Genomic DNA, 12716 nt, shown 5'->3' with positions numbered 1-12716 from the left:
ACTCGACAACACCTCCTCTTTGTGCATACCAAATTTCATTAAAATCGGATTAACCGTTTAGAAGTTACCGAATTATTTCCCTCTATTTTTTTTCCTATACCACTGTGCGACCGTATAATACCCTATGATTTTTAAATTTTATTTTCTATGTATTTAGGGATTGTGAAATTTTATCAAAATTTGATAAAGCTTGAATAAAATTTACTTTATTAAGAAGTAGGTTCTACATAATTATGATCTCAAAAACTTTTTTCGGAAGGGACTAGGTGAAATAATGAAACAACTTTAACTATTTTCGACTTGGAATATTGTACACTTGCATTGCATTTTCAGCTCTCACTCTCCAGGACACTGGTAAGTTTTGTTTTTGATTTCTTTACAATGTAAATAAAACAAATTATATTAAATTTTTTCAAGTTTCAAATTTTAAGTACTTTACTAACAAAATACATGGTACATACATACACATATTTAAATAATTCTTTGGATAAAAGCTTAAAACATAAAATTTTATATTATACAAATTATTTATGTATAGAAAAGTATTATTATTTTGAATTTATAATTAACATTTTACACAAAACTAATACACAAAACAAATACATAAATGAAGAAAATGAAATGCAATAATGTTATTGAGATTCTATTTCATATCAAAATAATATAGAGTTCAGAATAAATTCAAACATTTTTGAAGTAATCTGGTTTTGTATGGATTTCTATTTTCAATCTTTAAGGCAAACATTAGGCGATCTATAAAGGATTGGACGTTTGAATTACTTGTTAATACTAACAAATTCTAAACAACGTCGTAGTATCTATAAAATTCCTTTGGACTGTATTTTTTTTTTTTTTTTTTTTTGATACAAGGCTTAATCATCTTGGGTCACATAATGAAGCCTTAATAAAAATTTTCTTAAAATATTAAAATTACGAAAATTAAATATTAATACTTAAAATTATTTGTATTATAAAAGAAAATAAAAACTTTGGACTGTTGAGCTAATATAAATTAACTTATAAATAACGTTTTGATTCCTTTCGCAACCACTCTAATATTGTTTGATAATTTTTGTTCATCCAATTGACATTAACTTGGACGTGTTCGACAATTTGTTGAGATAAACGGCTGTTATCCTTTAACTCTTTCGTAACAAATGCTTCCAGTTCATTTAAATGATATTTCGAATTAATACGTTTTGTGGCGAATTTCAAAATTGTATTAAAATTAGACATAGAGGAACCCAAACTGTAAGAAAGTACAAAACATTATTTATATCATTTATTTGTATAGGAATAACTTATACTTACTAAGTTTTTATGTCCTCCCAATTGTTGCGTATAAAATCGAAAGCCATTTTCTGTCCTACAACATTTGATGATACGGCTGCAAACACCCGATAAACATCTTGTTTTCTTATGCCCATATCACCACTTATCGAATAACGTAGATATCTGGATAATATCCAGGGTTCTTTAGAACAGCCCAGGGCGGTTAATATAATTTCCTTTTCAGTCGAAACACTTGTTTTCAAATATCTTTCAAATGCAAACTCCCATTCAGCTTCAGTGCCATACTGAACAGCTGCACAGTAAACAATACCGCGTAGATTTGGGGAAATGCTAAAAAAATAGACAAATAAATATAAAACCATTTGTCTACAGCAATTTACTTACGGATTATTGGCATCTGGATTAGGAACTTGTACCCAATTCTGAAAATGTCTCACACTATCCGATATGCAACCCTGATGTCCCAAATGACAGGCCATATTTAAAATTTCCACACGTTTAAAATGCTCCAACATATTATTTTCATCTTTTGAATCTCGGAAACCCAATTCGTTATAAACTCTGTCTACCAGTTTTAATAAATAGTTCTAAATTTGTAAAAAAATGTCTTTAAAATGTTTAGAAACGAAATTATTTAGTATTACCTTAAACAAATCATAGTCACCCTGACTAACAAACATGGAATCAATAAATTGAAAAGCATTTACGGCTGCCTTCCAAGGCGCATGATCATCTTCGTTTATTAAGTAACGTGTAAGATTTAAAGCTATTTCATAGCTTAAGTAACCACCTCGGGCCAAATTCATGGCATCATCTATCAATTGAGCCCTATTAGAGGGAGCAATTTGTTTAAATGTTTGCGAATTCATCAAATGACTTGTAATCGTTTGCCAATTGGATAATTCATAATTAATACGATAATAACCACTCTGCTGTATATTGAAAATAAACCAATCAGCTGTTGTCAAGTTGCGACTTTCAATTTCATAAATTTTCGATCTGGGTATCCAGGTTAAGGGTCTAGTGTTTTCAAAATCTAATTCTTCTGAGGTGGTATAAGTGATTGGTATCCACCACAAAGGATCCTCTTCTTCTGTTTCATTATTGAGATTTTTAGAACTTTCATAAACAAAACGTTGTTGCTCCAAACGTATAACATTCGTATTGGGATGTTTAGAAATGTGTACTACAGGAAAACCAACCTGCAAAGTCCAGGTGTCCATAATATCCTTGACGGTTGTATCACGATCTAAAAGACCCTCAAGTTTAGCTTCTAAAGTTAAAGAATGCCATAAATCATCTTGTTCCGCAGAACTATAGGCCCTGTAATTATTTATTACATCAAATCATCTTAAAATGTTTTTCAAAATGTTTATACTACTTACATATCCTTTAAATAACGATTTAAACCTCTTCTAAATACGTTGGAGGTTAAAAAGTGACTCATCATTCTTATAATAGTAGATCCTTTGCCATAGGATATACGATCAAATATTTCTGTTATCTCCTCTGGATTACCAACCTCTACAGATATTTTGTGTGAAGTTGATAAGGCATCTAGTTGGAAAACATTTTGCAATTCATTAACTACAAATTGATCCATAGTTCTCCATTCAGGTTCTATAGCATCAACAGTTAAATATTCCATATAACTGGCAAAACCCTCATTCAACCATATATCAGACCACCAACTAGGTGTTACCAAATTACCAAACCATTGATGAGCCAATTCATGACCCACCACCGAAGCTACACGCTGTTTATAAGTTGAAGCCGAAACGCCTTCTTCAAACAGCATGGTAGTTTCTCTAGATGTTGTTAATAAATTTGCTTACAAAAATTATAGTTTTTATTTAAAGATTTAAATACCTGTAAGTTATTAAACCCCAATTTTCCATGGCTCCTGCTTGAAAATCTGGCAATGCAATCATATCCATTTTTGGCAAAGGAAATTTCAAATCAAAAAATTCCTCTAAGAATTTCAATATTTTTGGACCAACACTTAAGGCATAAGAGGCAGATTGTATGGCATCATGTCTAGCCCATACTGAGAAATTACCATTCGATAATTTACTAAAATCTGATATACTATAGGCAACCAAATAGGTTGACATGGGCAGAGATTCATCAAAATAATCCCACTCATAATCTGGTAATGTTTCACTGTTGAATGAAATTTTAAATTAAAAGTAATTTTTGCAAAATTTCCAATTATAAAAGATCTTTATAGTACTTACTGTTTTCTAGTTCTAAGTATGGGCATATTTGAAACAGTTGACATATTCTTTGGTCTTGCTATATTCAAGGTGAAATTTGCCTTTAAAGCTGGCTCATCAAAACAGGGAAATGCTCGACGTGCATCTGTAGCTTGAAATTGTGTAGATGCCAACCATCTTTTCGGTTATGTGTCCACATTTTTTAAGAAAAATAAAAGATACAAATAAATTAATATTTGTAAATTATAGAATTTATGCATAAAGAAACATAAAATATGTTTAATTACACAGGTCAACAAAATTTGAAATAATGTTGAAACCAACATAGCAAAGGATAAAAGATTTAGCACAGGGTTGGCAAAATTTGTACAATTGTACTTTTTTGGTACAACTCGATCTTCAAAAGTACAATTTTGTACAATTTTAAAGTATGAAATTGCTATTAAAATATAGTATTATTAACACAATGTTTAAAGAACTATCAATTTCGATCAAATCTATAATACTCTTCGGAAGAGGATATTGTAAAGAATCCTGGAATAGATTATAACCAGACTACAGAGAGTACTTTTTAGTTTCACTTTTTTTCGATCGCTTTTCTATTCTTTGGTGTAGTATATGGACTATTATATAGACTAGACATTCATCTACATATATAGGGTAGAAGGGGGACCATACGCCACTTTTTTTTGAGGCGGCCTCAAATGAAAACCACAATACATATTCTTAATTTTTTTTCTTGGTTTGGATACTTAGATATGTTGACTTTAGTTTTATTCCTTTCAATATTTCCAAAGTCATCCTCATGTACATATTTTTTAATCTTTCCGCACTGACCAAAAACGGCGATACCGCCCCATCCATGGGGTAAATCCGCTAAGGGGTTGGGGCAGATTTGTCATTAGTAAAATAAAATAAAAAATTACAAAAACAAAAACTTATTTTGCTGTTTTATACTTTAATTCATTAAACAAAGTATAATAAATATTTTTTGTTTATTTCACAAAACTTAACAAAAAAAATTAAAACCAATTATTACTGATTTTTTCTATATTTTAACCAAATTTTGTTCTACATCACAAGCATTACATATATTTGGCGCATGTGCCCCACGGGCAGTTCTGGGGTTTTGTTTCAATCTTTTTCGGGCTTCAAATTATATTATCGAAAATATTATAATATTATAATATTATAATATTAAATTATATTATCGAAAATATTATATTATGACTTATTGTTCACTATTATTGACGTTCTAATACTGAACGATATATTTTTTCGATCACAAAAACTAACAAAGTTAGCGCAAAAAGTTCACACAGTTAAATATTTTCACAGCCCTTTGAAAAACAATTAATCAAGTCTGCCTCCCATCATATGTAATGTTAATGTTTCAAATTTTCAGGGATGATAGATAATTGATAAACGAAAACAAAATTTGATAATGCGATAAAATCGATTACTCGGTTTTCAAGTTATTCACATTGACAGATGTGCCCCTATGGCGAATGATCCCCCTTCTACCCTACTAGTCTTTTGTCTAGTTTATAGACTACTTTATCCTCAAGTCCATAGAGAGACAATAGGCTGTCTTTTGACCAGTCTAAGAACCAGCCTTTTGGCTAAATGGTTTTAAATATTGACTTGTCTAATGGTTAATCTATAGTTTTTAAGTACTGGACGTTTAAAGTATTTCTGAATTAGTCTATGGACTAGTATAAAAACTCTAAATACTAGTTTATTGTCTTGTTATAGACTAGTCCCTCGTCTATTCTATTAGTTTACTGAGAGAAAAAGTCGACTTGAAATGCTCTTTTGTTCTACATTGATATAAATTTTGCTAAAATATAGATTTGATGCAATCTCACCCAAAAAAGTACGCTTTGAGGTTTTGTACAATTTGAAAATTCCATTTGCCATCCCTGATCCGAATATTGTCAATATATGAGACGGTATAACAGCCCGCAGACATTTTTTATTTATAAAACAACAATTATTAAACTAAGAGTTGAAGTAAACTTTCTGTTGGCCTGTGTTACTAAAAAAATATAATATATTCCTCCCAATTAAAAACCAACCATTCAACCACTTGCTGCTGCTTACCTTGTTTCATTTTGCACCTTGTACGAACTACGATAGAATCCTTGTAAATAGTCTTGTATTAAGCCACTAAATTTGATTTTAATCACGTATTCGGTATTTTTTAAAAGTTTGTCATACAATTCAATAATAAAAAATTGTTTAGCCTCTAGTAGATATTGTTTGCGTATACGTAATTCTGCAACTCCCTCATTAGCAACAGCAGCAGCAGCTCCACTGCTGGCCACTTTAGTATTATTAGAATGTTTCTTATCGGATTTTCTTACAAGAGGCACTATGGCGACATCATTCTTTGAAATATCCAAATCAATGGCATGCATTGTTACATTGTAACAATCCTCCAGGACTAGAATGTTAATGTGAATTTCACCATTAAAGGTGAAATTACCCTCGTACAAATAGGGCTCTAATGAAATGTTATACTTAAGGGGTTTAATTGACGTTGGCAAACGTACATCCTGTTCGTATGTACGTAACGTTGCATCGGTGGCATTTTGCTCGTTGACTTTGTGTCTCGTGGGTACAGCAGTACATACGATATCTTCATCTTCGTTGGGTAGCAAATCATCACATGTTGCAAAATTATAGACCACAAAGGAAACCGTAAGTAAAGTACAGATAAAGAAGGCTCCCAATAGCAGTAAAGTACTGCAAGACAATGTATATCCCCTTCTATGGGTGATGAATTGCGTGGTAGCGGTGTTATTGCCACCCGATCTTTGAGTTTCCATATTTAAATTTTCATGCGGATGGGTAACCATACCAATTAGCGTTATGGCCTGTCCCACTTGGCAAGTGTGCGTTTATATTGAATTTGGTGTTGAAAACCACTTGTTGTGTGAATTTTATTACTTTTTCTGTGTTGAATTGTTTCCAGGTGATTCACATTAAAGTTAATAAATTCTAAAAAAAAAAAATAAAACAAATAAATACATTTTAAATTTATATACATACTTAGCCAATAAACAGTTTTATTAATTTATTATTTGCAAAAGGTTATCTTTTATTATTTTAGTAAACAATTAAAATAATTAATTTTCCTTAAACCGGAAAAAACAATAAAATCTAGTTGTTGTGTTTACTAAGATTTATGGTATTTATTTTAGATCAGATTAGACACGTGCTTAATCGCATCCCCTAAACGATGTGATCAAAGAAAATTTTCTCTATTATAATTATAACTACAAGGTGTTCCAAAAAAACCGATTTATACTGCTATTTTATTATAACTTTAAAAATACATTCAGAGGTTACTTGGTCTATAGAGTCAAAAACTTTAAAGTCTCAAATCTGAACTCAAAAAAGTCTTTTAACAACCTCAATTACTTAGATCCTTATGTCAGACAGTTCCATTAGTAAATGGGCTCTTCAATTTTTGTCCATTTTTTGATCTTCTAGACTATATATTTCAAAATTTGTGACGTAATATAGGTATATCACAGTGGAACTTTAAATGCCACATGGTGAGCTTATGTACGAGCTTCTGTCGGTCCATCCATCTGTATACGTAGGTTAAGTGTTTTGGATGAATGAGAAGTGTGTTCTCTGTAAGCTTATGTACAAGCTTCTGCCGGTCCATGTACAAGCATCCATCCGTATAAGTTGGGTAAATGTGTCAGATGTTTTTCTCAATGAGTGTGTCGTTTAAATTAGATGTGTGTTCTCTCTGAATAAGAGCAACATCTTGGCTTACGTCTCTAGGTGTATTGCCACAGGCCATCCAATCTGTGTAAACAGAAGTGATGCTTTTGAATCGCGATAGTTCAGCAACTGAACAATAATGGATTAAATATCATGAGTACTCCCCTATGTACGTATACCCTTATATCCATTCGGAATTATATACACTTGACACCAACTTATCCCTAATATTAGACCTTACTTTGTATCAGTTTGGGTTGAAACCACACGCACCACATGCATCTTGAACGGACTTCTCCAATAACCAAGACAAAACAAAATCTGGAACTCCCTAAGACTCTCGGGTTCGACCACATCAATATATTCCAAATAAAGGTCTAGCATACATTTGATACCACCAGTCAAGATGACATATCCGGGTTGGGATCATCATCCCCAGTATATGAAACCTTTCGCACGCAACATTAAACTGCTGGACTTTTAATGGATATGACTTCACCACACACTTTATTTTGACGTATAACGATCATTTTTGATGAAAAAAGGAAAAAGTGTTACTAAGAACATCGCAGGATGTTATTCCTTTTAGCATGAAATAACGTCAAATTCTAAAAAAATAACTTATTTTTTTTTTGGAAATGACCATTTATTAAAGCTGTGAACTCCAAAAAACGCTCTAAATTGTGAAAATGTAAAAGATCTCGCGAATTAGCGAGTTGGCAACTTATAGTTAATACATATTTTGAAATTCCTCTCTACGGATTCCTTAAGAACTTTTGCTATGTTCAATATAGAGGACTAGAATGATGTTCTAATTGGTATTTCAGAACGAATTTTGTTGTGCGTTAAATAAACATTATCAGCTATAGTCTTGAGATCCCTAATATAACAAATTTGAATTTCTTGTGTTATCGATTAGCATGACAATAAAATGCTAGAGTATCAGTGTAGAAAGTAAGAATGTTGCTACAGAAGTTACTGGTTGCTTGCTCAGCAATGCGTTCTAATGACCCAGAAAAAAGTTCTGTGTTTCCTAATTTTTTCGTGAGAGAGATAATTGTCCTGCCAAATGCTTCCTAATAAGGAATCCCCAGCCTTAAACCTCCCTTTTCGGAAGTTGTAAAATTTTGACACTAATTAATGATATTTTTTTCAATACATTTTTGATCACCTTTTGTAAAGCTCTCTAATAAATTTTTCCATGTGCAATTATTTGCAATAAATAAAAAAATGTATCTTTTGTAAATATGTTTATAAATGTTGACTATACAAAAATCACCCAATATTATCAATTTGTATATATAAAAGATTAGCGTTACTGACTGACTGATTTATCATCGCACAACCTAAACTGCTAATCCTAGAATCATAACATTTTGTCAGTAGATCCACTAAGGAGAGATTTTTGGATATTTGTATATTTGGTGGTAAAATAAGGGGGAAACGGGTAAAACATTATCGGAAAGCCGTGATACACAGTTGTCAGATCTTACAACGTTGTCAGTAAAATGTTCAGAAAATATCTAACAATCGTCTCAACTTACATTTTTTCTTTTGCAACGTTTTTAAGAAAAATATTGACAATATTGCAAAACAAAATATGTAAGTTGGCAGTGTTATTAGATATTTTCTGCACATTATACTGCCAACGTTGTAAGATCTAACAACCGTGTATACATAGCATTACACAATATTAGTGATACAAGAAACATTTAAATTGCATTTTGTTCTGCTCTTAAGAAGAGCAGATAAGTGTTTGGTACTTTTTCGAAATTCGTACTTCAAAGGGTTGAAAATGTGTACCAAATCACGGCTTTAACTGTTTAACTAATAAACATATTAACATTTTTATAAAAATTTTTGACACATCTTTCAAAATTATGAGACACCTGTTTCGTACTTTTTTCAATTTAGTCCTTTTTGAGTATAAACGAGAGAAAATTGTATTTTTGGTACTTTTTTAGCACATTAAGAAAACTTTTTCTACTAATTGACGCATTTTTATTAGGTGTACCTATTATAAGGACTAACTCTGTAATATTTTATTAAACAAAATATTTGTTATGTCTTTGGAAAAAAAGTACTAAAAGGGGAAAAACGGGAAATTTTTTTACTCATACAAAATAAATTATTGGTATATTATTTTGGAATTCGGGTACTAAGGGTAATCAAATTCGGGTAAATTGTTTGAAATAAATGCAGATTTGAATTATTTAAGTTATATCTGTGATCGATAGATTTAAACGGGATTTGTGCGCTCCTTAACCAGAGCCACAGGTGGGAATCGAACCCACCACCTCCGGTCTACCAGACTAGAACACAAACCACTAACCTACCGGAGGACACTTTTATGAATTTAGCTTTTGGAAAAGTATTTTCCTAGGCGAAATGGGGGAAAATGGTACCCTTTTTTAAAACTTTGTGGAAAGGTAGAATTTTGTTCACTATTTCATCATTCCAATTGTATTTTTCAAATGAACTGTTTGAATATAGAAACTTTAAACTAAACATAAAATATAAAAATTTGTTACATTTTTATATTTGTATTTTAATTGGGTAGCGAAGCACTCAGGGTACTCTAGTTATTGATATTTTGATGCCCAAAATATGTATGTCACATTATTTATTCTTGGCAATAAATTATGGTTCCCTGACTTGTGAGGTTATCATTTTAATAATAACAATCAGCATATTTTGCATACAATATAATGTTTACTTTAGAAAAATTTTAATTGAAAAAAAAAACATTTGCAAATATTTAGAATATTTTATTTATTTATTTTTTCCAATTTGATATATATCTTTTGATTATACGTTTTTGGTAATTAATAGTAAATTAAATATTAATTTAAAAAAATTTAATTATACAAAAACAAAATTAATAAATAAATATTAATTAATTTGTTTATACTCATCAGCTTCGTTTGTCATTCGGTTTGTAATTTCCATTCTGAGTCCAAATAAATGGCGTAGTCGAATTAACTATTTTCATTTGTCTGTATGTATGTTTAAATTTTAGGAGATACCAGATGTCTGCGAGAGCCGCATCTTTAATAAGTCTATAACATATGCTTTTGATAAGTTGCATATTTTATAAATAATGGAGATATTGAAAAAAATGTTACTCCCTCAAAATTGCGTTATTTATACCCAGTAAAACCTGGGGGTTAATCCGTATTTCGATTCAAATGATAAAACTTTCGATATATAACTTACAAATTCGAAATTTTTTATTTCGAATCGAGACGCGCAGTAACCATACTGCAACGGGTTATAATTGAATACACATAGCTCTTATATGAACTCCGCATTCGAAAATCAATTAAACTCATTAACACATAACCATATCGAGAACTGTTTTAACACGATTTAGCAAATATTTTCCACAACGATCCATATTTGATCATAGCATCTAAAAATTATTTAATCGTAAATACAACTTTTAATTTAATAATGATTCAACGTGATCCAAGTTATGCTCGTTTATATTTTCTATATATTCACAAATTATTCAGCAAAATTGTTTTCAGATCGGTTCATAATTAACCATTGGTCCAATTATAGTCAGCTACCGACTACCCAGCTCGACTCGAATAGGTTTTCAATTACAAGCAAATCATTCTGTGAAATGTTTCTCCGATCAGTCCATAATTGTTCATAACTCCCATATAAAGTAATCATCAGAATATGTTCTATTTTGATCTAGGTGAAGAGTATTTAATATTCGTTATATCCGAATATAGGAATCTGACTTGGTAATTGTAAACAATAGGGTTCTATAGTTGAATTTAAAAGTCGACTTTTTCGACTTTTTGCATTTAGTTAAAAGTTGACTTTTTGACTTTTCTACTTTTTGCATTTTATGCAAAGTCGATTTTTCGACTTTTTTCATTTATTTACATAAAAGTCGATTTTTAGACTTTTTGCGATTTTTCGAGTTTTTGACTATTTCTTTTTACCTTTTTCGAGTTTTTCCGACTATTTTAGAGTTTTTGACTTTTTTCCAATTTTTTAAAATTTTGGATTTTTTCTACTAGTTTTGAGTTTCCGACTTTTTTCGACTTATCGACTTTTATTTACAAAGTTGACTTTTCAACGAATTTCATAGACGATAGTCGAGTTATCGACTTTTTTGGAACAAAATAGTCGACTTCGACTTTTCGACTTTTTTCGACAAAAAGTCGATTATTCAAAAGTCGATTAATATCACTCTAGTAAACAATCAAAAAACATTTTTAATTCTGGTTTAAGTCTATAATATGGTCTAAGTTTTATATTAAAATACTTTGTGACAAGTTTATGTTATCAAATCTAAAGGAATGACGCGGTAAAAACTATTTTGCAGCAAAACTGTGGTCATGTTTAGGCTACTTATCAGTTTTAAAGAGATTGAAAATTTTGATTGTTTTTAAAAATTGAAAAAGTTTAAAAAACCATTTAACAAAGTCTTGAGTTAATTTTTCTTTAATTGTTTTTTGTTTTTTTTCAAATGTTAGAAGTTTGTAATCTTTACCAGTCGATCAATATAAAATAAACATTTGTACGGGTATTTGAATTATCTTAATGTTGACAGCTTTATTTTTAAGTTATTTTTTCATTAAACATTCGTAAAAATAAAATAATTTGCTAAAAAAAATGTTCTATTAGCGCATGTGTTTAAAAGCACAAAAAAAAGAAAATAATTAATACCCCTTTAATTGCAAAATAAAATTTTCAATTTAAATAAAATAAATACAAGCTGGTATTTAAATACAGATATTAAACAAATAAATGGGGCAGCATGTCGTGTCCGTATTGTATGACTAATAAAGTTCTTTACAAACTTTAGACATATTGTATTCTTACGATTCCCAACCCTTTACTTTCCACTACAATGAATGAGAATTTTTTAAAACTTTAAAAATTAATTGTTTCAAATATATCTTGTCATGCTGTAAATATTCACGAAATTAAAAAAAGAAAAACAATTAGTTTATATGAGTATTATTTAGATGTACAATTTAAATGCGAGTGTTAAATAATAAACAATAATGAAATTTGTTTACAAATAATTTGCATATGTTTTATAAACTTTTCTAACAAATTTATTTGTTTGTTTAATTTTCTATTCTTTTTTTTTTGTTTTGTTTTGTTTTTACAAACAAAAATAAATTATATTGAATATTTTTTGTTATTACCAGTAGTTGTATTTATGATTTAACAGATTAGAGGAAAAAAAGTAATACAATTTTTTAGTGAAAAATTTAAAAGTTAAAGTCGGCTTGTATAGTACTCTCTATGGAAAGGTTTGATAATTATATGAAATTGTGGGTGTTGCCGAAGGGTTTCTCCAAATCGCTAAACTTAATTAGTTAATAATTGGAAAATAATTTAGAAAATCAACAAGTATATTCGTTGTTACCCAACAAAAATACAACGAAGTACTTCCGAAAGAATAACATTTATCACCACTTCAAAAGTATCACT

General features: G+C 30.0%; 1 protein-coding gene across 5 annotated transcripts in view; it reads right to left on the bottom strand.

Annotated features, from left to right (window-relative positions):
* Positions 1 to 821: 821 nt before the first annotated feature.
* LOC111676436 (aminopeptidase N) overlaps positions 822 to 12716 on the bottom strand; it is a 29684-nt gene continuing 17789 nt past the window's right edge. For all 5 annotated transcript variants that reach the window (XM_023437345.2, XM_046949284.1, XM_046949287.1 and 2 more), the window contains exons 3-10: positions 5613 to 6512; positions 3531 to 3686; positions 3163 to 3456; positions 2679 to 3101; positions 1938 to 2616; positions 1678 to 1880; positions 1312 to 1623; positions 822 to 1249 (exon numbers count right to left, since the gene is read on the bottom strand). In XM_023437345.2, the coding sequence (XP_023293113.2) occupies positions 1018 to 1249; positions 1312 to 1623; positions 1678 to 1880; positions 1938 to 2616; positions 2679 to 3101; positions 3163 to 3456; positions 3531 to 3686; positions 5613 to 6370 (3057 nt within the window). In that variant the 5' untranslated portion in view covers positions 6371 to 6512 and the 3' untranslated portion in view covers positions 822 to 1017. The remainder of the gene's footprint in view (positions 1250 to 1311; positions 1624 to 1677; positions 1881 to 1937; positions 2617 to 2678; positions 3102 to 3162; positions 3457 to 3530; positions 3687 to 5612; positions 6513 to 12716) is intronic.

Source organism: Lucilia cuprina, chromosome 4 (genome assembly GCF_022045245.1).
Source record: "Lucilia cuprina isolate Lc7/37 chromosome 4, ASM2204524v1, whole genome shotgun sequence".
NCBI classification, from domain to species: Eukaryota; Metazoa; Arthropoda; class Insecta; order Diptera; family Calliphoridae; genus Lucilia; species Lucilia cuprina.
This window is presented reverse-complemented; position numbering and strand designations above follow the sequence as displayed.